This window comes from Henckelia pumila, chromosome 4 (assembly GCF_033568475.1).
Source record: "Henckelia pumila isolate YLH828 chromosome 4, ASM3356847v2, whole genome shotgun sequence".
NCBI classification, from domain to species: domain Eukaryota; kingdom Viridiplantae; phylum Streptophyta; class Magnoliopsida; order Lamiales; family Gesneriaceae; genus Henckelia; species Henckelia pumila.
This window is the reverse complement of record NC_133123.1, coordinates 175,440,183-175,465,474: the sequence shown is the minus strand read 5'-3', so window position 1 is coordinate 175,465,474 and position 25,292 is coordinate 175,440,183. Positions and strand designations below refer to the sequence as shown.

The 25,292-nt window shown below is 34.0% G+C and overlaps 1 protein-coding gene, 1 long non-coding RNA gene and 1 other non-coding gene across 4 annotated transcripts; 2 read left to right on the top strand and 1 right to left on the bottom strand.

Annotated features, from left to right (window-relative positions):
* The first annotated feature begins 11,613 nt into the window (after positions 1 to 11,613).
* On the top strand, positions 11,614 to 11,719 carry LOC140869903 (small nucleolar RNA R71). The gene has a single exon (XR_012146893.1). It is a non-coding gene; the product is annotated as a small nucleolar RNA R71 (small nucleolar RNA).
* Positions 11,720 to 16,132: 4,413 nt separating this feature from the next.
* On the bottom strand, positions 16,133 to 24,031 carry LOC140867417 (uncharacterized). Of its 2 annotated transcripts, none has more exons than XR_012145143.1 (4): positions 23,697 to 24,031; positions 18,122 to 18,198; positions 17,890 to 18,018; positions 16,133 to 16,528 (listed from the first exon to the last, which is right to left on the bottom strand). It is a non-coding gene; the product is annotated as an uncharacterized lncRNA (long non-coding RNA). The 2 variants fall into 2 exon arrangements; XR_012145142.1 differs by having other exon boundaries at positions 16,461 to 16,639.
* Positions 19,303 to 22,729, top strand: LOC140867444 (cold-responsive protein kinase 1-like). The gene is made up of 6 exons (XM_073272514.1): positions 19,303 to 19,388; positions 21,560 to 21,603; positions 21,686 to 21,801; positions 21,887 to 22,097; positions 22,377 to 22,381; positions 22,649 to 22,729. Exons 1-6 carry the CDS (start codon positions 19,303 to 19,305, stop codon positions 22,727 to 22,729), a joined length of 543 nt encoding a protein of 180 aa, XP_073128615.1.
* Positions 24,032 to 25,292: the final 1,261 nt, after the last annotated feature.

The window sequence follows — 25,292 nt, the reverse complement described above, 5'->3', positions numbered from 1 at the left end:
TTCTGAACCCATGAAGCCAAGGATGGGGCCAATTCCTAGCACCACTCAAAATCAACCAAAAGAAGCTAAGCCCAATGCTCATGTGTATGCCATTACACAAGAAGAAGCAGACGACACAAATGAAGTCGTGGAAGGTATAATTTTAATCAATAATAAGTCTGCATACGTTCTGTTTGATTGTGGTGCCACGCATTCGTTCATATCTAAGAGGTTTGCTAAGAATTTAGGGCTTATACCTGAGAAACTGAATGAACTATTTAGAGTAGCGACCCCAACGAGCAAGTTAATCCAAGTTTCAAGGACGAAACTTTCAATAAGGAGGGGAGGATGTAAAAACCAAAAATTTCCTAAGATATGGTGAGGATCTTTTTATTTATTTTGTGAGATAATTAGTATTTATTATGCTTCGAGATAATTAGTTTACAAAAAATAAGATAAGTGATAAAGATTTAAATGGAGTCAAATATCGAGAGATAGAAGTTTCATTCAAATTTTGAATATCAATATCTTAGTCGATCTTAAACTCCCATTGGGTGTCTATAAATAGAGAAGAAATTCATAGGAAAAATCACACAAAAATATTATACTTTTCTCTCCAATTTCACGTGGGAATAGGCTGCTAGTGGAGTCAAAAGTTGGTCAACCTATTCTCCAAATTTTGTCGAGAAAGTGGCCTAGAAAATTGAAGGTGTAATGCCCGAAAATTCGTTTACGTAAACCCGCATGCATAACTAGAGAATTTAATGATTTAAAAATTATAAAAATGGGTTAAATGATTTTATGTGATATTATGTGAATTTATGCGAATTATTTGCATGTTTTAAATTTTATTTTTAGTATTTAACACGCAGTTATGTCATTTATGGAATTTTTAGAAATAATATTTTTCGATCGCGTAGACGGGACTGTGGATGAACGAGTTATCTGATTTTCACTCCAAATATTTTTATGAGAATTTTGTAAGCCTTAAATTATTATTTTAAGGTATTATTTTAAAAAATTAGTAGTTTTAATATATATTTATATATGGGAGTCCGTTTTCACCAAAATAAGCTATTTTAAGAGTAATTAATAGGCTTTTAAAAACCCATAAATAATTATCACGAAAATTTATCAGAAAAATATTAATTTTAGGGGCTCTATTTTATATTTAAATTGAGATATTATTTACCAAAAATATAACTTAATAATTTAACAAGTAAATAATATATTTAGCCCTATTATTTTCATCTTCACGTAAAAACTTCATCCTAGCCGCCATCTACCCTTTCCGTCACGTTCTTCATCAGAAAACACACTTCTCACACACGATTTTTGAAGATTTAAGAAAACATTTCTAGCTCGTTCGTCCCGGAGATCGCCGTATGTGTCAAGAACTCGTTTCTGGCTTCTAAATTCAAAAAAACACGTTTGAACTCTCTTCTTGGGTTATGGTTTGATTTAATTGTCTTTGAGTGGGCTACGTTTTGGTGGTGGTGCTCCGGCCATTGGTGGCCGGATCAGGGCGGCCGACGGCTCTGAACAGAGCTGCTCGCCCAGCCGAGGTGCAGGAATGGGGGGGCCGGGTTGTGTGTTTTTTGCGGGCCGGGATTGGTTCTTTTTGGGTCCGGGTCGGGTTTAATATGTCATGGGTCAAGTTATATGGGTCCGGGTCCGGGTTGTGTTAGTTGGGCTAGGCTATTTTATTTTTAATTTAATTAATAGTTTAAGTGAGATTATGTGCCTAAATTGGATTAATTAAATTATTTGGTTTCATGGGTTTAATTTATTGGGCTTAAATAATTAATTAAATCCAATAATTTTTATGGGCTGGGGCCCATAGAAGTTATTGAGCAAGTTTTGGGGTTTTGGGCCCATTGGGCAAGTCTAGGTGATTATTGGGTTTGGGCTTTGTTATTGGGCTAGATATGTCTTAATGGGCTTGAATTAATTATTTGAGATTAAATGTAAGCTAATGGGCTTAAATTGAGTTATTGAGTCAGTCTAGGTGATTATTGGGCTTGGGCTTTGTTATTGGTCCAGATATGTCTTAATGGTATTGAATTAATTATTTGGGCTTAAATATAAGTTAATGAGCTTAAATTGAGTTATTGGGCCAGTCTAGAAGTTAATGGGCCTAAGTCTAAGGAGTCAGCAGCCTGAACCAATCCATGAAAAATATGCATGGTCCGTAAATATGTATTTTATTATTGCATGAATATTTTAAGTATGAAAAAGTATTATTTTTATTTTTATATTATTAATTAATTAAATATATATTTACGGGCAATATTTTATGAAAATAAGATCATGAATGATTTTTATGATGTGCATGATATATGTATATGTATGATGTTGGGCATGAAACATATTTTAAGGAAGTTGAAGTAGGTGTGTGACAAATACGGGAATGGGAATGGGATACCTAGGCCCGGGGCCCTTTCCATAGAGTACGGGACTAAGAGTCGGGATACTGAGGCCCGATTGTCTTTCTATATGTTATGATGATTTTCCTACGGATCCGGGGTCAGCCTAGTGAAGGGGCCAAGAGGTGGAGATCTCACCGCCACGTACGTTGGTTCTTTGATTGATTAATCACTTACACGGTCACACGACATGGATATAACCTTCAGAGTTTTTAAATTATTATATGCCCTAATTATGATGCATGATGATTATGTTATGAGTATGTATGCTATGTTATGAGATGATCATGAGTTATGTATTTTAGGATATGCATGTATATAGTATTTATTATGTATCATGCATGTATTATATGTTGCATCATTTTTATTCATGTTGTAATTATGAGATAGAGTGTGTTGAGTCTCTAGGCTCACTAGACTTAAATGGTGCAGGTGAGCAGGTAGATTTTTATGTAGAGAACTTATCCTCGACTGGTGGTGAGGATGTATGAGCTCCCGGCGGTTGGGTAGCCCGTGACCTACGAAATTTTATGAAAGATTCGAGCCATGATATTTTTATGAAAGATTTAAGTTGAAATATTTTTATGCATGAATTTATATTTATTTCAAAAATATTTATTTGCATACAAAAATTATAAAATTATTATGTAGACTATTTCATGGAAAGTTATATTTTTAGTTTAAGTAAATTCATGTATTATTCTATGTATTATTAGAATTATTACACGATATATATAATATATACTAAGTGATATTACATTTTTCGCACAAGTATTTCATGATTTTATGTTTTATTGGGTTGAGAATTTTATGAGGTTTGAATGATGATATTTGATGTATGAATTTATATTTATTTTAAGATATTTTATTTGCCAATTTCAGAAGGAATAGTGCTCAAGAATAGTCAATTTAAATCTGCCAATTTTCGAGAAAACAATCAGTGGAATTTTCGAGATTTTGCTTCTGAAATATTCTCGTTCCAAGCTTTGTTCATTCATGTATTTGATCTCAAACTCTAAGTATTGTAAGTGGGTTTTGTTTTAAAACCTTATGTATGTTTGAAAAATCTCGATCGTTTATGTTAATTGTTGGAATTTTGTTATTTAATTATTATTCTTGATGAAGTTTTGAAATTACATCCCTCAAGAAGGTTTTGAACAGCCAAATCCAGTCAGCTTTAGAAGTCTATCAGCCTACCAAATTTGCAGATCTAATAAGAGCGGCTATCCGAGCTGAAACGCATATCAAGCGTCGAGAAAATAACTTTCACAACAAACGACCTTTGACTGGCCAATCTTCTTCGAACGGGCAAGTGTCCAAGCGTCCAAACCAGTCTAAAGAATCGCTCAAGGAGACTTATTCTGCTCCCAATCGCCCACCAATCAAGCTATGTCTTACCTGCAACTTCCGAAACAAAGGGGAATGTCGTCAGAAAACTGGCGCTTGTTTCAACTGTGGGAAGTTGGGACACCAAATGTCTGATTGTCTTGAACCCGTGAAGCCAAGGACGGGGCCAATTTTTGGCACCACTCAGAATCAACCAAAGTAAGCTAAACCCAATGCTCGTGTGTATGCCATCACACAAGAAGAAGCAGACAACGCAAATGAAGTTGTGGTAGGTACCATTTTAATCAATAATAAGTCTGCATACATTCTGTTTGATTGTGGTGCCACACATTCGTTTATATCTAAGATGTTCGCTAAGAAGTTAGGGCTTATACCTGAGAAACTGACTAAACTATTGAGATAGAATAGAAAAAGATTTACAAAAACAACCTATAATAAATATAGAAACTCTTAAAAAGATGGATATTAAAAATTCCATTTTTAAACCATTTAAAATATCAAAAAAATATTGTTAAAAATATTCAAAATAATAACTCTGAATTTATAAAAACTATTCAAGATCAATTGAGTAGAATAAAAACCAATAGCTCCAGTGAACCATTAGATCAAGAAGATCCTGATACCCCAATGTCTAATCTAAAAGTAAATGTATTAAACAATGAATCTGATATTAGTGAAGCTTTAGAACAATTCCAAAATCTTACAATAGTTAATAAAATAATTTGGGATTTACCTATACAACAACCATTACAAATAATACCTGCTCCAGATTTAGAAATAGTTAAAACTTTAGCACATATCGGTTCAATGCCTCTTCTGTCTATGATTGGAACATAGATGAAATGACAGGATATAATATCTTTATTCTTTTATAACAAATGAATATGGGTGCAAATGCTTATAAAACCAAAATTGGAACTCATGATAAAACCATTGCTGAACTCCTCATAGCTGGGTTCTTTGGTCAAATAAAAGGTTGGTGGGATTATTATCTCACAAGCCAACAACAAGAAGAAATTTTAAATTCTATAAAAAATAGATGAAGAAGTAATAACAATTCTTGATGAAAATGATAATTCTCAACAAGATGCTGTAGCAACTTTAATTCTAATAATTTCTTTACATTTTATTGGTGATCCGACACATTTGAAAGATAAAAATTCTGAATTATTATCAAATTTAAAATTAAAAAAATTAAGTGATTTTCAATGGCATAAAAATATTTTCCTAACTATAATAATTCTTAGAGAATACTCTAATCAACCCTTTTGGAAAGAAAAATTCCTTACGAGTTTACCTACTCTCTTAGGAGAAAATGTAAGAAATAAGATTAGAGAAAGTAAAAATGACCATATAATATCTTACAATGATTTTATTTATGGTCAATTAATAAACCTAACTCAATAGAAAGGTTTAAAAATCTGTCAAGATTTAAAATTACAAACACATGTAAAAAGAAAAATGAGAAGAACAAAACAAGATTTAGGAACTTTATGTAAACAATTCGATATAAATACTAATAAACCATCTTCTTCAAAATGCTTAGGAGATTGCCAAGAAACCTATAAAACCCCAAATAAAAAACCTTTTAAGAAAAATCAAAAGAATTTTAATAAACCCAAAGAAGAATATTACAAAAATCCTTATAAAAGAATTTATAGAAAACCTTTCAAAAAACCAAATAAACAAGTCCTAAAAAATCCTTTAAAGATATTAAATGCTATAGATGTCATAAAACAGGTCACACTGCAAATTATTATAAATTAAATAAAAAACTAAATGAATTAAAATTAAATGAAGAAATATTAGATAAAATCTCTAATCTCTTAATAGATTCTTCAGATTCCTATGATACAGAATTTGAAAATTCCAACCCTGATGAATCCTTATAAATTTATAAATTAATTACAACCAGTGAAGAATCTGAAAATCAAATTAATATGCTTTCAAAAGATCAATTACTTCAATTAGCTGTATTAAAAAATATTGATGATCCAAATATTCAAAAATACTACTTAGAAAAATTCTAAAATCATTAAAAGGTAAAGAAGAAAATAAAACTTTACCAAGTACTTTTAAGAAAACTTATGACTTAACCAATATTTTAGATAAGAAAATAAAAAATAAGAATGTGACCATTCAAGATTTACAAAAATAATTTAAAGAAATCAAATTAGAGATAAAAGAATTAAAAGAAAATCAAGTTCAAAATACTGATGCAATAAAATTAATTCTTCAAAATATAAATGTCGAAAATACTTCAGAAACTGAAGAAGAAACACAAGACATCCAAACTATTGAAAAAATTCCAGAAGATTTTCTTTTTGTATTAAAAGAAATAACTTCTACAAAATACCTCTAAAAAATAAAAATCATTTTTTTAGAAAATTTTAAAATTACTATAGCTCTTTTTGATACTGGTGCAGATTTAAATTGCATAAAATCAGGTATTGTGCCTGCAAAATTCCAACAAAAAACTCAAGAAAAGTTATCTACTGCTAATAATTCAAGATCAAAAGAGGGGTGGGGTGGGGTGTATTGATTCTAGATTTTTAATGACTTTCGTGGAGTTTAAAAGTCTATAGGTATTCAATCTAAACTTTTATATACTCCATAAAAGTTTAGTGGTATTCAAGATGAATTTTGTAGAATTTTTAAAAGTCATGTGGTATTCAAACTTGACTTTTAAAAACTCTATATTCAAAATGTCAATAGACTTTCAAAAACTTCATGGAATTCTATTAAGTACAATAACTAAAGCCTAATGTACAACAATAAAATGTCAATAATTGTCTTTGGTTCAAGCTAAAGATTTGGATGGACATTTTCACACACTTTTTTTTTCATTTCCATTAAAATATTCTATACACTAGCCTCATAAATACTAGTGTTGGGGATCGGTAGTGTGTGTAGAGGGGGGGTAAATACACACTCTAATAATTTTATGCTATAACACGATAAAATTAAGCAAATGTTAATTCACTTAACCAATTTTTTTCAACTTCCTAGTTAAATAAGAGCTACTAAAGTAGTACGGAAAATGGCTCTCACTAAGCTAGGTGAAAATTGTGAAAATATGATGTGTTGCAGTAGTGTAAATGTGCACAGAAATGTTTATGGATGTTCGGAGCTCAATCTCCTACGTCACCCCTTCTTCCTCACGGGAAGGATACACTAGAAAACTTTGATTATTACAACATCTTGTAATACACCCGATCCAAGTTAGGACTTATCACTGCCTAAGATGGAACTCCTAGATTTACACTGATAATATTATAAGTTCTTATTAAACTTCTTCGGTTGATGATGATGAATGACTAAGATCTTGAAAGCTTAGTATTTCAAATCCTTGGATCAGTCGATGTTCTTTGTTGCGTGTTTTTCGCTCGCAAGCGCACGATGTCAAGTTATAATACAGGAATTAAGTCCAAGTCGATACCACGGAGAATGAATAAATGATATTATATCAAATATTTGAAACTAATAAAATCCTAATCCTATGTAGAGCTACGAAATTGGTTTGATTTTTATAAAACTAAAATTTTCAAGAAACAAAACTAAATAACCACGCACGAGATGAAAATTCAATAAGCGATGAATGCTAGAGGTTCGACTTCACTTGACTGTCCACCACAATTTATTTCTAATGATTGTTTAATTATCAACTCTTCTAGTTTATTAGCCAAGAATCCCTATTATTTTCTACTACCTCTCTCGAGTGTCAAGCACAAATTCGTATTCAATAGCAAACTCAATATCTTTATCTAAGTTCAACTATTAAATCCGGTAAATAGCACAAGAATTCTTCTAATGACTTCTATGAAGTTATATGCCTCTCGAACAATATAAACATCAAAGATGTATTTTCCTATGTCGTATTCAAAATCTCCTCTCTCGAGTGATAGATTCTAAATAAAATATCATGAAATCTATGGCCAGTAAATTGAAAACATTAAAATCAGGAAAACACAAATAAACTGTGCGAAGAAATTTAAATATCTAAATCAAAATATGTCAATCATGGTTTCCAGTCAAGAACCGTCTACCTCTAGACTAAGAAATTAGTTCATAACGCAATTCAAAATCAAATAACTCACGTTTTTCCAACAATCCATAAACTAAGAAAAATAGAGTTCAAAGAGAAACTAGAATGAATTAGAATGAAGCTTCTCCGTCGCCGGATGCCTCCGTCTTCAGTCTTCGTACCGGAATCTCGAGCTCTTGTGCACTTCAAAAATTCTCAAGAGCCGTCTTCTCCTCTGAAAACTCTCTAAACCCTTGTATCTCACAGAATATGTCATAAAATCCCTTTTAAAACTCAATTAAAGACTTTCCATATTTTTGGAGACTACGCCGCGCTGGAGCGCTAATAATGCGGCGCTGGGGCGCTCACGTTTCGTATTTTATTTTTCAATGACGGACGTCTAGAGCTGGAGCGCTCAAAGACGGCGCTGGGGCGCTATGGACATGAATTTACGGGCGCTGGAGTGCTGGAAAACTAGAGCTGGGGTGCTACTTGTTCTTCCATTTCACCATCTGCGCAACAGTTTTGTAAAAATCATAACTTAAGTTCTAGCCGTCAGATCGAGCTGAAATTTTGACAGCAACTTTAAAAATCCTAAACTACAATTTGAACGGTGGAGATCGGATTTGAATGTCTATAACATTCCCAGTAATTTTCTGAAGTTTGTTGTTCCGTAATTCGGCTTTCCGCTTCTTCTTGCTACTTTTCTTCAAATCCTTGCAACTCACAAAAAAAACAAAAAATACGCATAATATTCACTCGATACATCACAAAATCCAAGTCAAATCATATATAAATTAAGTGCATAAAATGCACTTATCAAATCCCCCCAAACTTAAACTTTTGCTAGTCCCGAGCAAAACAGTAATGAGCAATATAGTCGACCTCCGAATTTATACATTCCAAGATTCAATACACATGTCGGCTAATTTTCTCAAGAGTTTTCGTGAGTGTGTGATTTGCCAATCTCATCTACCCACCTAACTTTCGGTAAAATCATGCAATCCGTAAGCTTCATAAAATCATTAACTCCGCCCTCAAGTTTCAAAATACTCTCAACCAAGTTCAACTTTTACTCACACAGATCAACATGACTTTTTCGGTTAACATTAGGCTCATGTATAATCAGCAGGAGATAAGCATCCATATATATATCAATGTAAACAAGGACTCATGATGCAAAGCAAAGGGAATTGAATATTTTCAATTTGTGCAGGATTATGAGTAGCTAAAATTTTTTTATTTGCATTGCCAGACATTAGTCTTGTCTTTCTTCTACTCCATACATCTCCATCTTTATGCCTTGTATTTGGACTAGAATTTCAATCCTTTTTTTTAAGGCCTCCCCTCAACTTACTTTCTCCGCCATTACGTTTCTTTGAACTTTTTAGCTACTCAATTTGTTGTGGATTTTTCATGAATATAGAATGTCTAAAAAAAAACTCAATAGATTCGAAAAAAATGCCTAAATCACTTCTGTGTTCATAAAAATCTATCTCAGTTTCAAGCAAAAATCACAAGAGTTAAGAATCAATTCCTCTAATCCACATCACAAATCCACATAATTTTTTTCTAATTGCTAGGAGTATCGAAAATCATGGCATTCGTGCATAAATGTGAGAACTCAAGATTAAATATATCTAACATAAACTTTTTCAGCACACAAAATTTATTTTCATCATAGGCCAACACAATTACAACATCATGCCTTCAACTCCAACTAACTCATAAAAAATTTCAAATTTTCACAATTTTTAAACACCCCCCCAAACTTAAATTGTGCATTGTCCTCAATGTACAGTATTCATTAAAAACAAGGGACACATACCTTAGGCACCAAGCGTCAGTACTCGGCACCATCTTAATCACTCAAAACTCTTCATCAGGGGTGGCTCCTAAACTCTTTTTGCTCCATATTTTTTAACCTACACAATTCAAAATCATTATTAATGTCTAGTTTTCTCATGATAAAAAATAATAAAAAGGAAAACAACTAAAATAAAAGAAACAATAAAGCAAATAAAAAAAAAAATCGCTTGGGTTGCCTCCCAAGAAGCGCTTAGTTTATAGTCCATAGCCCGACTATATTCTGATTCTAGCTCGGTTCCACTTTGTTGGAGGTCTTTTCCTTTTCTTTCACCCTCCAAACATATTCAACAATCTTCTTGATCTTTGCTTTCTTTCTCTTCTTCTTCTTTGCTACCTTCGGATCATTCTCTCTTGGCAATTCTACAGCACTAACAACTTTGCAGCAACATTCCATCTTCTTTGATTGTTCAATCATGAACACTTTTTCCATGGATGAATTTTTAACCTTCTTATAAACATTAAAGATCACCTTCTCACCATCAACTCCCATCGTCAACTCACTTTTCTTCACATAAATCTTGGCTTCAGCAGTAGCCAAGAACGGTCTCCCCAAAATCAATGACATATTTGCATCCTCCTCCATATCTAGCACAACAAAATCCGTAGGAAAAATAAATTTATCTACTTTAACCAGTACATCCTCAATGATTCCAAACGGATATGTGATAGATCAGTCAGCTAGTGCAATGCGATTGTCATGGGTTTCACCTCTCCAAGTCCCAAACTCCTGAAAACAGACAAAGACATTAAGTTAATGCTAGCTCCTAAATCACAAAGTGTTTTATTAAAATTAGAAGAACCAATAATGCAAGGAATCGTAAAACTCCCTAGATCTTTTAATTTTTGTGGTAGCTTCTTTTGCAGGATAACACCGCACTCTTCAGTTAGGTTGACAGTCTCAAACTCCTCCACCTTCCGCTTCTTAGACATCACCTCCTTCAAGAATTTTGCATAATGCGGCATCTACTCCAAAGCATCAGCGAATGGAATATTAATATGAATTTTCTTGAAGATGTCAAGAAACTTAGAAAACTTCTCATCCAACGCTTTCTTCTTGAACCGCTGAGGATATGGCAAAAAATCTTTTGGTACAGGCGGTTTCTCAGGCACAACTGCAGAATTGCTGGAATTTTTGCTAACAGATTTTTCAGACTCCACCACAATCTCTTCAGCCTCTTCATCATCTACTTCCTTTGGGTCATCAACCCCAAGTTCTTTACCACTTCTAAGGGTGATAGCCTTGCACTGCTCCCTTGGATTAAACTCAGTATTGCTATGAAACACACCTCTCTGCTGATTATTCAATGCATTCGCCAGTTGACCAATTTGTGTTTCAAGATTTTTCATAGAAGCGCTCACATTGGTCAAGTGTGTCTCCATACTATCAAGCCTATTTTCATTCCTCTTAAATCTTGTGGATGATTCTGCAATAAAATTATGCACCAAATCTTCCAAAGATGCCTTACCCTCACCATTCTGAGTATTGAACCCCGGTGGAGGATTCAACACATTCTTATTGTTTGCATAGGAAAAATTCTCATGATTACGCAAACTAGGATGATACTGATTGGGTACAGGATTACCTCGATAATTGTTGTAATTCCTGTTGTTCACATATTGCGCTTGCTCCACACTCTCAAATCCATCAGCAAAATTTACTGCAGTCGCCAGTGATGCTGTCTCAGTAGAACTTTGATTCCCTTTGGTCAGTGCAGCCAACTGTGTAGAAATAGTAGCCATCTGAGCAGTCAAAGGAGTGAATGCATCAACCTCATGAATTCCAGCAGGATTTCTTATTGCAGATCTCTCACTTGGCCACTGATAACTGTTAACAGTCATTGCTCAAGCATCTCATAAGCCTGTTCAGGAAATTTAGAAAATATTGAACATCCAGCTCCAGCATCCACAGAAATACGAGTTGGCCAATTCAAATCATTGTAGAATAATTCGATCTGTTCCCAATCTAGAAAATTATGGTTTGGACACTTCCTAAGAAACTCCTTGTACCGCTCCCAGGCTTCATACAATTGCTCAAAATCTTGCTGTTTGAATGTAGTGATCTCTATTTTCAACTGAGCCGACTTAGCAGGTGGGAAATACTTAGCCAGAAATTTTGAAGTCATATCCTCCCATGTAGTGATACTTCCAAGAGGTAGTGATTGCAACCAACTACGAGCATTGTCCCTAAGAGAGAACGAGAACAATCGTAGTTTGATGGTGTCCTCAGTAACACCATGAATCTTTACTGTGTCAGCAATCTCCAGAAAAGTACGCAGGTGCAAATTTGGATCTTCAGTAGCTGCACCCTTGAACTGATTCTGCTGCATCATATTAATCATAGCTGGCTACAACTCAAAATTATTCACAGTGATGTTCTGCCGAGCTATCCAAGAATAATGTGTATTGATCACCGGTCGAAAGTGATCTCTGATCGGCACCTGAGCATTATTGACAGCTCTTTCTTTTTCTCTTTCTTCAGCCATTTGTTGCAACTCTTCTCTTCTAGCTTTTCTCAAAGCTTTAGCAGTTTTCTCGATTTTCGGATCAAAGAGCTGTGAGTCGTAACTTTGGCTTTTTCGCATAAACTGCATAGACAGGGAAAATTTAAAATTAGAACCAACAAAATAAAATAAAAAAAATGCTCTAAATAAAAATTAATACTAATTAGCATAATTTAATATAAATCAAATAAAATTCAATCCCCGGCAACGGTGCCAAAAACTTGTTGTGTGTTTTTCGCTCGCAAGCGCACGATGTCAAGTTATAATACAGGAATTAAATCCAAGTCGATCCCATGGAGAATGAATAAATGATATTATATCAAATATTTACAACTAATAAAATCCTAATCCTATGTAGAGCTACGAAATTGGTTTGATTTTTATAAAACTAAAATTTGCAAGAAACAAAACTAAATAACCACGAGTTCACGAGATGAAAATTCAATAAGCGATGAATGCTAGAGGTTCGACTTCACTTGACTGTCCACCATAATTTATTTCTAATGATTGTTTAATTATCAACTCTTCTAGTTTATTAGCCAAGAATACCTATTATTTTCTACTACCTCTCTCGAGTGTCAAGCACAAATTCGTATTCAATAGCAAACTCAATATCTCTATCTAAGTTCAACTATTAAATCCGGTAAATAGCACAAGAATTCTTCTAATGACTTCTATGAAGTTATATGCCTCTCGAACAATATAAACATCAAAGATGTATTTTCCTATGTCGTATTCAAAATCTCCTCTCTCGAGTGATAGATTCTAAATAAAATATCATTCAATCTATGACCAGTAAATTAAAATCATTAAAATCAGGAAAACACAAATAAACTGTGCGAAGAAATTTAAATATCTAAATCAAAATATGTCAATCATGGTTTTCAGTCAAGATCCGTCTACCTCTAGACTAAGAAATTAGTTCATAACGCAATTCAAAATCAAATAACTCATTTTTTTCCAACAATCCATAAACTAAGAAAAATAGAGTTCAAAAAGAAACTAGAACGAATTAGAATGAAGCTTCTCCGTCGCCGGATGCCGCCGTCTTCAGTCTTCGTACCGGAATCTCGAGCTCTTGTGCACTTCTAAAATTCTAAATAGCCGTCTTCTCCTCTGAAAACTCTCTAAAACCTTGTATCTCACAGAATAAGTCATAAAATCCCTTTTAAATCTCGATTAAAGACTTTCCATATTTTTGGAGACTGCGCAGCGCTGGAGCGCTAATATCGGCGCTGGGGCGCTCAAGTTTCGTATTTTATTTTTCAATGATGGACGTCTGGCGCTGGAGCGCTCAAAAGACGGTGCTGGGGTGCTCGGGACATGAATTTACGGGCGCTGGAGCGCTGGAAAACTAGAGCTGGGGCGCTACTTGTTCTTCCATTTCACCATCTGCACAGCAGTTTTGTAAAAATCATAACTTAAGTTCTAGCCGTCGGATCGACCTGAAATTTTGACAGCAACTTTAAAACATCCTAACTTCAATTTGAACGGTGGAGATCGGATTTTAATGTCTGTAACATTCCCAGTAATTTTCTAAATTTTGTTGTCTCGTAATTCGGCTTTCCGCTTCTTCTTGCTACTTTTCTTCAAATCCTTGCAACTCACAAAAACAACAACAAATACACATAGAATTCACTCGATACATCATAAAATCCAAGTCAAATCATATATAAATTAAGTGCATAAAATGCACTTATCATTCTTCAAACAATAGCTTTTGAGTAACCGTTGAGTAGATCTCTACTAAGATCAAATATGCTTCTGTTTGAGCGAAGGGTTAAATGAGCAGTAGAGTATTGAAAACAATTTTGAGTGCTCAGATGCTTTGATAGTTTGATGGCCATATGTTATCTCTTTTTCTTTTCTTGGCTTTGGTATATATATATATCTCAATATTCAACGTCTTTATCCCTTTGTGTCAATGGTAAGACACATCCTTTCGAACAGATGTATGTCAGATAATATATCTCGTTTTGTGGAATAAGACTAAGATCTATTTATCTTCAAATATCTGTACTCAAAGCTCTTTTAATGTCCTTTCAATATGTCTTCATAATAAATGCTATTAATGATTTTTTGGGCTTTGTCAGACGGCTCCTTAAATGCTCTGTACTTTTGCATTTAAGTTGTCTTGTCAAGGATCCGTTACAGGGTATTTGTGACTTTACACTACAAGAAAAAAGGCTAAAGACAACGGTGAAAAATCGTTGTCATAGGCCTTTTAAAACTGTTGTTAAATGCTGTGTTGTTAAAGGGGATGCTCAAAGACAACGGTTTTTAACCGTTGTCTTTGAGTGGGACACACATCATTTAACAACAGTTTAAAAATACTTCAACAACGGTTTAAAAACGTTGTCTTTTTTTAAATAAAAAACAAAAAAAAACTAAAATAAATATAATTTTCTAATATTATAAATAATTTAAAATACAAAATTCGAACATAAAATTTTTATATACAATTTTCCAACATTTGAAAATAATATTTACAACGCTCTAAAAAAATTTAATAAACCACCAATAAAATGAATACGAACGATAATAGTACACAAATGTCAAGTAACACAACCACCAAAAAGCTCTTAGAAGTTTGCGGAATTCTGATAAGCTGATTTTACCATCTTTTTCGTTATCTACTTCTTCTAGGAGTGGATCAACCGAGTTCCTCAGACACGTGCTGCCACACCACAAAGGAGCACAAGTTGAGGCTTTGAATGATATGACACAACAATATTTCACAAATTTTTTTTATATTTTGTGAGAATAGATACTTCATCCTGCTTATCTAATGTCATAATATATTGCAATGTCAACTATTTTAAAGAATTGAATCAATCTAACCTAGAAGCATATGATAGTAACGTGACTAAAGGGATAAACAAAGACTGACCATTCTAAGTTCATCTGGAGTTATAAATCCATCTCCATCCACATCGAATTTTTCAAAGGCAATTTTTGATCTTTGCTGCAATTTTTCTGAACTATGCTCCTCCAACTGATGGACGTGTAGCGTGACTGCAACGAACTCGGTGAAATCCACAAGTCCATCAGTGGTGCTATCGATCTGCTCACAACCCAAACCATTTTCTAAAGAATATTGTGAGGAATTATCTTTAATTCCTCACAATTAAATATTGGTGAAATAAATTAGAATGATCTGTAAAAATCCAATTGGGTAATTATGTCGACATTCTCATGGAATTAACTCAATTAAGTTAGTTGTAAAACATGTACGATTTAATTAGGCAACAGATAATTGTATACACACAGTAAGATTCATATGGAACATCGAAATACTTCATTGAGTGCAGGTATAAACAAATAAATTACTATATTTTGAGGAAATTAATTTAACATAATTTTAGTAACAAAATAGTAATAATTGATTGGTGAAACATTAAAATTAAACTAGCAATTAACGCTAGGGATAGTAGTACTTTGAGAGAAGCAAGAGAAAAAAAGATCAAAGGTTCTTTAATCCAGGCATTCAAAGATAGCAGTATTCAAGCTTCATAATAAGAATGAAGCGACATATAAAAACACGAATTAAATCAACTATATTAAATGAAAAACGTTCTAAAAGTGATGGTTGCATGTATAGACAGTGAGTTTTCTACTTCATGCTTGTGGTGTTTAAATTGAATGAAAATGTTCGCAATCAATACTATGTGTACAAACGTGTTTTATTAGTCGATCCTTTTGTTACTTTGCGTCGTTCGAACCAAAATGCAACTGATACACACAAAACATTAGTAATTAGCTTAAAATATAAGTATATTGAGAGGTATACATATATCATGGATGGAGATACTGAATACGACGCCGTTGCATCCGTATGACTGTTAGAGGTAGCCATGATTGATCTTGGAAAAAATGTTGTCACTAATGCATTTGAGCTGTGTATCACAGGATTCTAGAAGCTGCCCAAGACTCAGCTCATTTACAAGGGACAAGACGCTAAGAAATGTAAGGATCTGCTAAAAATACAGAAAGAAAAGTTTTAATCAGCTGAAATACCTGACAATTGCCATTGGAGCAGGCGGTGGAGGTGGGAATGAACAGAGGTGGGAAGAAACGAAATAACACAACTTTCAATAGAAAAAAACAATGGTCTTATTTATTGCATTTGACGATCAGAAGTTGTACAAAAAACACATCTTATAGAAAACCAAATCTATTGTTCAAAAATTTGAACTCTAACGCCAAGACTAGCAAAAATTTAAGGAAACACCTTAAATAAACAACAAATCCCATACCAGAAACAACAATCAGTTTCATGAAACAATCCAAGGATTGAAAATGGCGACTATAGTGGCTGCTTCTGGACCCTCCTTCGGTTGATGAATGGTGGCCATTTCTGGACCCTCCTTCTGTACCACTGGCTGTTAATGAACCAACCACTGGTTGATCATAATATTTGGTTCCATTCAATTGAATCGGCATCTCATATAAAAGCTTAAAATGCCAGAGCAGGGAGACATTTATCGATACCTCTGGCACATAACAATACAGTTCCAGTTGCATATTTTTCAGATAGAAGAATGCAGTTTTAATATTTTTTAGAAAAGAGATTATTATCCTTGTCATTATAAAACAAAACCAAACAAAGATGGTATGAGTGTCACACGAGAACTGATAAAGAGTGCCGAAATTAAACAAGAGTAACACATGAGATTTTTAGAAGCCCAATCAATACTAAAAATTCTTCCCAATACATGTGCATTCTATATTTGTCATGCAAAACTCGCTCCCCGACCAAATTGCCAATGTGGCAACATATCCAGTTTGCATAATCAATATGAAGCACATATTCTACAACAGTTGAGTATACTACAAATAAAAGAAAATGCAAGAAGATGGAACACCATTCGTTAGGAGTATCCAACCGTACAAATAATGAAATGATTTAATTAACAAGGATATTCAGAGATACAACAAAACACAAGGTACTATTCAAAGTCATTTAGCGTTTAAGTATCAAAGACACTAGGTGTAGGATCAGGGCCTTGGCGTGAAACTGAAAAAATGTCCTTAAATATTATTTATGTCATTCTCTTCTTAATGTAATCTAAATGTTATAAGAGAATGAAGTATTGGATTCAAAATTTATCATTTATAAACTTGTTCAAATAATCAAATCCAATTAAAATCATAAAAATCACGTCATAAACACGTGCAAATTCTTAGAACACATTTTACTCTATAAAATATATAAACAATGATCATTAAGTAAATATTTTAAATAATACCAAGATAAATGAACTACATTAAAATTTATTTAGAGGAAAATAAATAAATTATAATATTTCACAAGTTACGTCAGAAAAGTAAAATGAAAGTGTAACATATTTTTTAACATGAAATTTTTATTATCCTTAAAAACATGAAATTTTTTTTTATAGAAAATAGAAATAAATATTTTTTTCACATAAAAAGCCCACTGAGGCTGGCGCAACACAAGATAAATTAAAATATATAACTCCTACAGCATCTCATTGTTTGGATAATGATCATAATTAAGAAAAACAAAATAGTATCAAATTGTACATGTATGTAGTAAAAATTAAGGAAAGATATAATTAACAAAACAAGAAAGGAGAAAAATATAATCCAACAAAATAAATTAACAAAACATCCAATAATTTCAACAAAATTTGGATTGACAATCATGGATTCGATTTAGTAATTGTGAAGTTTCGAAGCAAGTGCAAGAATTACAATAAAGGAAAAAAATATCACTCACGTGACTCGCGCTTGAGGAGCGGAAGTAAAGAAATCCTTGGCATGACAAGAAAGAAAACTATATATTCCTATAGCCACGACTCTTGTACCGGTGTCCATTTGCATAGCTCTCCTTCTCTGAACCATAGAGCTGCAGAACAGAAACCCCACATTAAAACATTTACACGGGTGGTAGATGCAAAAGGGTTTTTACAACACAACATTAGACGCAAGATTTCATGCCATACGTATACCAGCCAATTTGTCTGAGAACATCTCGAGGCTCGATCGAGTTCCGTTCTCGGAACTGTCACTTCCATGAACTGCATTCCTGCTAATTCATTGTGGGTTTATAGATTAGAAGACCTAATTGCATATTGACTACTGCATGTATAGGCAAGTAAAAATATATACCTGTCCATTAGGCTGCACTACCACAGGTCCACAAGGGATTTAAAATCAGCAGTTCACAAACCTGATGATGCCTTAGGACAAGAGATACACTTCACACTACAACAAAAATGCTCAATCACAACACCTAAAAGACAACGTTTTTTTGTAAAAAGCGTTGTCTTTTTTTATATTATAACGCTTTTAGTAAAAAGTGTTGTCTATATATATTTTATATTCATAAAAAGACAACGCTTTTTTTAAAAAGCGTTGTCTTTATGCATTTTTTTAGGTCTAAGACAACGCTTTTAAAAAGCGTTGTCTATGAGCGTTTTTTTTAATGTACAACAATACTTTTTAAAAAGCGTTGTAGATAAATTTTTTTTTTATTAATTTAAAATAATTAATTATTTTACCCCCTCCGTGTCTGAAAAAAAGCCCAAATTCCCCAAACCCTTATTAGTCGCGATATCTCCCTTTCCCTTATGCTCTCTTTCGTTTCCAACTTTCTGCTTTTCCATCATCATCGATTTTTGCTGCGACTCCGGCGACGAGCTTATTCACAGACTTTCGGGATTTACCTTGCTAGGGTTCTTGGCGACTCCGGCGACGAGGCAGTGGCAGTGGCAGTAAGGTCGGCCGCATGCTGCTCCATGGTCTGACATTGAACGAGGGTGATGGCGATATTGAGGTAATGCCATAAAATTAATAGATCTGTCATTTTTTGAGAATTTGCTCTATCGATCATCTCTCCACTTCTCCAGCCTTTATTTGTGGTGTTTTATTCCTCGTTCAAAATTTATTTACACTGATTCCATGTCGATTTCATGCTTGTCTGCGCTGCGGTTTCGTGCCAGTGTTCGATTTCTTTTTGGAAAATTTTTATCCTCGTTGGTCTTGAATTATAATTTTTAGCTTTGATTTGTCGGTATTTGCTTTGTGTTAACACTTTGTGTTTTAAACTGAAGGATTAAGATAGTGGTGGCCTTAACACGTGGTGTCGGGGGAGAGCCAAGGCGGCCAGTGGGTCTCGCGGCCGGAGTAAATGACCATCACCATCACTTCGTCGTTTGGTGCTGATCCCTCCGCCATGGGAACTGCCTCCCCTGTTTACTCTTCTTCGAGCTCAGGGTCATGAGCTGAATTTTGGTTACTTTCATCGGTCTTCTTTTCTGGATTTTGAAATTGCTGAATTCTAGAGACAGATAGCGAATAGATGGAATTCAATTTTGTTTGTTTCATTTTTTTTTTATTTTTTGTGTTGGAGTGCATTGAAATTTGCTGGATAACAGATGCTTATGAGTTTGTTGCTGGATAACTGATGTACTAGTCCATAACATTCGTTATTTTACCCGTTCTCAGTTGTAATCACCATTCAGTGGCTGCTTAAATCCTCTTCATTGTTCGCGTTATTGGAATGTTATGTTTTATTTTGTGGTAATTACTTAGAAGATAAAAATGATGCGAGGACAGTAGCATTTGAGCATATTTGTCATTCTCTTCTCTTATTTTCTCTTTTACTTTTGATATGCATAATGGGGATAGTCATTTTCTTTGCTTACCATGTTTGTGAGTGTAGTAGTAAATGTGGGATACTGTCCTTTTTTTCAGGTTCTATTTTACAGTTTTAACTTCAATTGGGGCTAAAAAGTAGCTGTCCTGTTTTATAATTCCTTTGATTATTAATTTTTATCAGTGCATTTTGAATTTTTGAAGAAATTTTGTTCTCTGGTTTGAGAATCTACCTACTACCCCCTCGGGCTGTCACGGCTACACAATGTTTGTTGACCATATAAAAAACAGTATAAAGTACAATTTTGTATCGAACTCTACATGCATTTTTATCTTCTTTAACAGTAGTTTGTTTTATTTTCATGTAGGCTGTAGCCATTTCTTAGAGAGTACTTAAAATTGAATCATACATTATCCAAGTCTTGTTTCATACAGTCATCAAGTATCAAATTTATGACATAATGGTCAAATACTGTTTTCCTAATTACTTATATGGAAATTCATAGATGGAGGACATGGAGGTAATGGTGGAAGGAGTACTACCTCTTGACCAGGTTCCAGGAGAAGAAAATGAGTCAAGAACTTTGATTTTTATGACCATAAATTTGATTTTTATTGGTATTCTGAATTAAGGCTTTGGCAGAATTCACAAGGAGCAAATGGAAAAGTGGCAAGAGGAGATCAAGGAACTGCGCTTGCTGAATGCTGCAAATGAGGAGACTGATGCACTTTTATTTTAATCGATTTGACAGTCCTAGAAGTCCCTAAATTTATTTATTTGAATAATTTCATGTCGTTATGTTTTTATCAACTTCAATTATTATAATTGTATTTCAGGACTTGCATATGATTCTTTGAATTGTATTTCAGGACTCTCACTTGCTCAAGTATGACTCGATGTTGGGTACGTTAAAGATGATGGTAAAATAGTCGATAAAGAGACCATCAGTGTCGACGGGAAGCCAATCAAGGTCGTCTTTAGCAGGAACCCTCTCCAACTTCCTTGGGCAGAATTCGAGATCGACGTTGTAATTGAGGTGGGATCGAACTCATGGATGTCTAGATTTATGCTTCTTTACAGTAGTTTCAAGCATTCAAGATTGAATCTTTAAATTTGCTTGTTTGAAACTCAGTTTTAACTGAAAAAAATGGTGCTGGTCATTTGCTAGAAGCTTTTCGATTTTAACAAGTGATTCGTGATGACCCAGCAATAAATTCGTTTAAAATCTTGTGTCCCAATACGAAAGTTCCAAGATTTTCACATATCATTCATGAACCACGATCGATTTTTGAAGGCAGTAACTATTTTTAATCTCGAGACTCAGGATTTGTTTGCTTGATCTCAAGAGATTTCCCTGCTTGGGTTTCTGGGTTCAGGTGGATTTTCTCACTGGCGACCCGTGTTTTCTTTTAACTTTGCATCAATTTGTTGACTTCTTCTCGATTTTGTTTCCCTCTTGTCACTTCATTTTGTTCTTAGTTTTGATTTATTAAAGCATACTTTACTGGTTGTTTTGCTTTAGTTTTGGTGGAAATTATGCTTTACTGGTATCGTTTTATTTGAGAAACTAGAAGTAAGAATGAAGTTGGATGCCAATGCAAAGATACTTTGCCCGAGTGTTTTGTTTACTCTTCAAGAATCTTTTTTCTATGAATTATGATCCTTATTTGTATTTCTTATGTGGTGGGGTGTGGATTTTTTTCCTTCTGAAGAAGTACTGTCCTCTCTGTTAGGAGAAGCCACCTGCTGATGTTATAGTTATGGCCTGATTTTCTTGCTTCTGTCGAAGAAGAAATGATTCGAGCACTGCACATTCGGCTGCGCTTGATGATGGTAAAGTTCAGATCATGTGGGATCCTTGTATTTATTGTGCATTCATGTTGATGATTTTGACGAAATATGAACTTGTTTGCAGAGTTCCCAGGAGTCCATAACGTTAAGGCCTACTCGTACAAGGAGCTGAAGATGGCGACCGATGATTTTAGCAGAGCAAACAAAATCGGGGAGGGGGGATTTGGATGCGTGTATAAGGTGAATGAAACAAAGTACTTTCCTTTGTGTAGCTACGTTTACAATTTGAGTTCACTGCGATATTTAACAGCGGATAAACAAGTAGGGACAATTAGGGAAGGGGAAGATGGCAGCAATAAAGGTTCTATCGTCGGAGTCGAGGCAAGGAAAAAAAGAGTTCTTGAATGAGATTCAAGCCATATGGGATATAGAGCATGAAAATATAGTGAAGCTTTATGGCTGTTGTGTGGAAGGCGACCAAAGAATTCTTGTTTACGAGTATCTTGAGAACAACAGCCTAGCACACACATTTCTTGGTGAGTATATTTATCTCAAATTTCTAGGTGGTATCCTTGTTTTGCTATGTTTTCAAGACATGATCTAATAAACTTTAGGCGCTCCCGTTCCAGGTGGATATTGCAGCAAAACTATACAGATTCTGTGGTTGCTTTGCAATTCATGATAATTATAAGATGCTCTGTGAATAAAAAAAAATCAAAAGTAGCAATCTTATGATATATTCATGGGATTAGCGGTATTAATACTATTAAACACCATGATGCTTATATATTTTTATGTGGATTGCGTGTTCCTAGGGAACGTACATCCTTTGTTACTTGCTCAGCTTTAAATCAACAAACCGTGACCAGGCTATTACAGATTCACTCTCATATGACATGAATTATGATACTCATCATTTGAATATTCTTCAAGAACAGTTTTTCCAAAAGCAAATTATTAGAGCTTGCATGCTATGGCTTTATCAAAGAGCACTTGAAATTTTACTTTTCTTTTTTGATGTTTGATTTATTGTGTCATTCATAACCATGGCTTTGAAATTTTATTCTTGTTTGCTACTATTGTTCAGAACATTCCCAGTCCTCCAAATGGATTTAGCATTCTGAGAGTTGGTCTGATCACCGACTCCGGTTTGAAGCAGAAAGCATAGCGCACATGGCCGAGATGAACAAGAAGAATTCGATTATTTGTTATGTTTGAATGATTTTTGTTATATTTGAATGATTTATAATATTGAAATATTGTATATAAGATTTAATTTTCAAAAATTTTGAATATTGAGTGATAATATTGAAAATTTGTGAATTATATTTTTTTTGTTTTTTATTTGAGAAAAGACAACGCTTTTTAAACGTTGTCGTAGGTGAAAAAAGCATTGTCGTTACTAAAAAAGACAACGCTTAAAAAGCTTTTGAACTACGACAACGCTTTTTTGTGACAAAGACAACGCGGAAAAAGCGTTGTCGTTTTTAGATACGACAACGCTTAAAAAAGCGTTGTTTTTTCCAAAAACAACAACGCTTTTTCGGCGTTGTCTTTGAGCGTGGTCTTTTACAACACTGGCTACGACAACGCTTTTTCGGGAACATTAACAACGCGAAAAAAGCGTTGTCTTTGGCCGTTTTTCTTGTAGTATCATGAAATCTTTCATATTTCCTAAACCATTTTCCCAAATCCCAAGTAATGGATCGATCGAAACCTTAACTCGTCACCATTCGACTTGCCAGTACAAGATGAAAATAATAAAGATATGCATATGTATATACAACTAGCTCGAAAGAAGACTTCGACATATAATATCATCTACAATTAATCAACTAAATGAACAGAAACAGAAAGAACAAGAGATTAATTGCGTGACAATTCATTCTAGGTAGCACGAATAGTTAGAAAAACAACTAAATAATACTTGTACGAGTACATACGGTGTATACCACTAATAATACTATATCCAACCAAGATATCTATTTTACAGTCACCAAATTTCCATCCATATCTATCTAGCTATGTATCATCATTCATCACACCCTGATCTAAAAGTAAAGTCATAAACTTAAATCCAAATCCGCATGACGCAACCCCGCAGAATCTATGGAAGAGTAGGATGAAACTGAGACCTGGAAAGCAACTTCATATTGGTTGAAGCATCCTTTTTCTCCCAATCTCCGAAGATCAAGAATCAAAGAGTATTGTTGTCTCTAAGGTTATGTTCGAATAGATCTGGAACTCCGCCAAAATCTCGTGCAAAAACAAACTGAACAAAACCTTCGACTAGCTCGATTCCTTCCTCAAAAATTATGATTTATGGCTTAAATCGAAGATAAAGATGTAAGGAACAAAACCCCTCAAGAATTTTGGAATTCGGGCAATAGACGGAAATGTTATGGTCGCTGCAAGGTGAGGGTGCTGAAAGTGACGAGAAAGAGGGGGAAATATGGAGCGTAGATAAGAGTTTTTTTTTAGGTCAGTAGATAAGAGTTAAATGTGTATGTATACATATTGGGTATAAAAGTAATAAAATTTTAATATTTTTTTTTAAAAAAAAACAAAGAAAATAATATTAAAAGAAAACGGTTTTTTTTTAAAAAAAAAATCAAAGAAAATAATATTAACAGACAACGGTTTTTAAAAACCATTGTCTATGAGCGGGTTTTTTGGGGCTACGACAACGGTTGATTAAAACCGTTGTCGTAGTCTTAAAAAGCCCGCTCATAGACAATAGTTTTTAAAAAACCGTTGTCGTTCACATACATAAGACAACGGTTTTTAAAAAACCGTTGTTTTTTCACAACAAAAAACGGACAACAACAATGGTTTTCAATAAAACCGTTGTTAAATAAAAAAATACAACGGTTTTTCAAAAAACCGTTGTCTATTGGGTGTTGTTGAATAACAAATTTCTTGTAGTGTTATGAAGTCGGTAGATATCCTTGAGACTTGTATTCCAGTTGACACTTATTCTGATTGCTAAGATCGGTTGAAGTTTTGAGGACCAGCTGATATACATTATGGACTCGGCTGATATGTGAAAGTCGGTTGATGTCCAAGAGTTCAGTTGATGTTTGTAAACAGTCGATGTCTTCCAATCGGTTGATATCTTTTGGTAGACGGTTTTCCTGTTTTACATACAAATGGCGGCCATACTATAAAAATGCTATATTTTTTTGTTATCACCAAAAGTCAAGATTCAAAAATTTCCCCTTTTTTGGTGATGACAAAACCTATGCCCCGAAAATCGTAACAGATAACACAAGGTAATGAATTCATTGCGAAAATGAATTGCATTGATACATAATTGTTACATGCAATCATTAATAAAATGCAATAAAATCCTATTACACCTAATGAGCTGATAATAAATAAAAATTTACCTGTTATACCAATTATTGTTTCTTATGCTGCCATTTCTATTGTGGAACTTCACGCTTCTGGCGGTCTATATCAAATGATTTTCCGGACTCTTCCCCCTTTTTGACATCACCACGGGTGAGATGAGAGATGATCTCTCCAAGTTGAGAACCTACAGTGTCTTGCAAGGAGTCAATGCGGGAGTCAATGTGAGCAGTCAGGTCGGCTTGAAGAACCAAAATCTTTGCAGTGGTATGCTCATTGGTGTGACGAACAGTTTGTGTCACTTTATCTGCAATGGTTTCCATACCACGAAAATTGCGTTCTTTGTAGTTCTACAATTCAGTGACACATTTACTGATTTC

What these genes read in the sequence shown, in the direction of transcription:
- LOC140867444 (XM_073272514.1), top strand. Translation starts at nt 19,303, where the DNA reads ATGACCATCACCATCACTTCGTCGTTTGGTGCTGATCCCTCCGCCATG. An exon ending in TACTCTTCTTCGAGCTCAGG is followed by an intron (nt 19,389 to 21,559) that starts GTCATGAGCTGA and finishes CTTCTGTCGAAG; the next exon opens with AAGAAATGATTCGAGCACTG. An exon ending in TTCGGCTGCGCTTGATGATG is followed by an intron (nt 21,604 to 21,685) that starts GTAAAGTTCAGA and finishes ACTTGTTTGCAG; the next exon opens with AGTTCCCAGGAGTCCATAAC.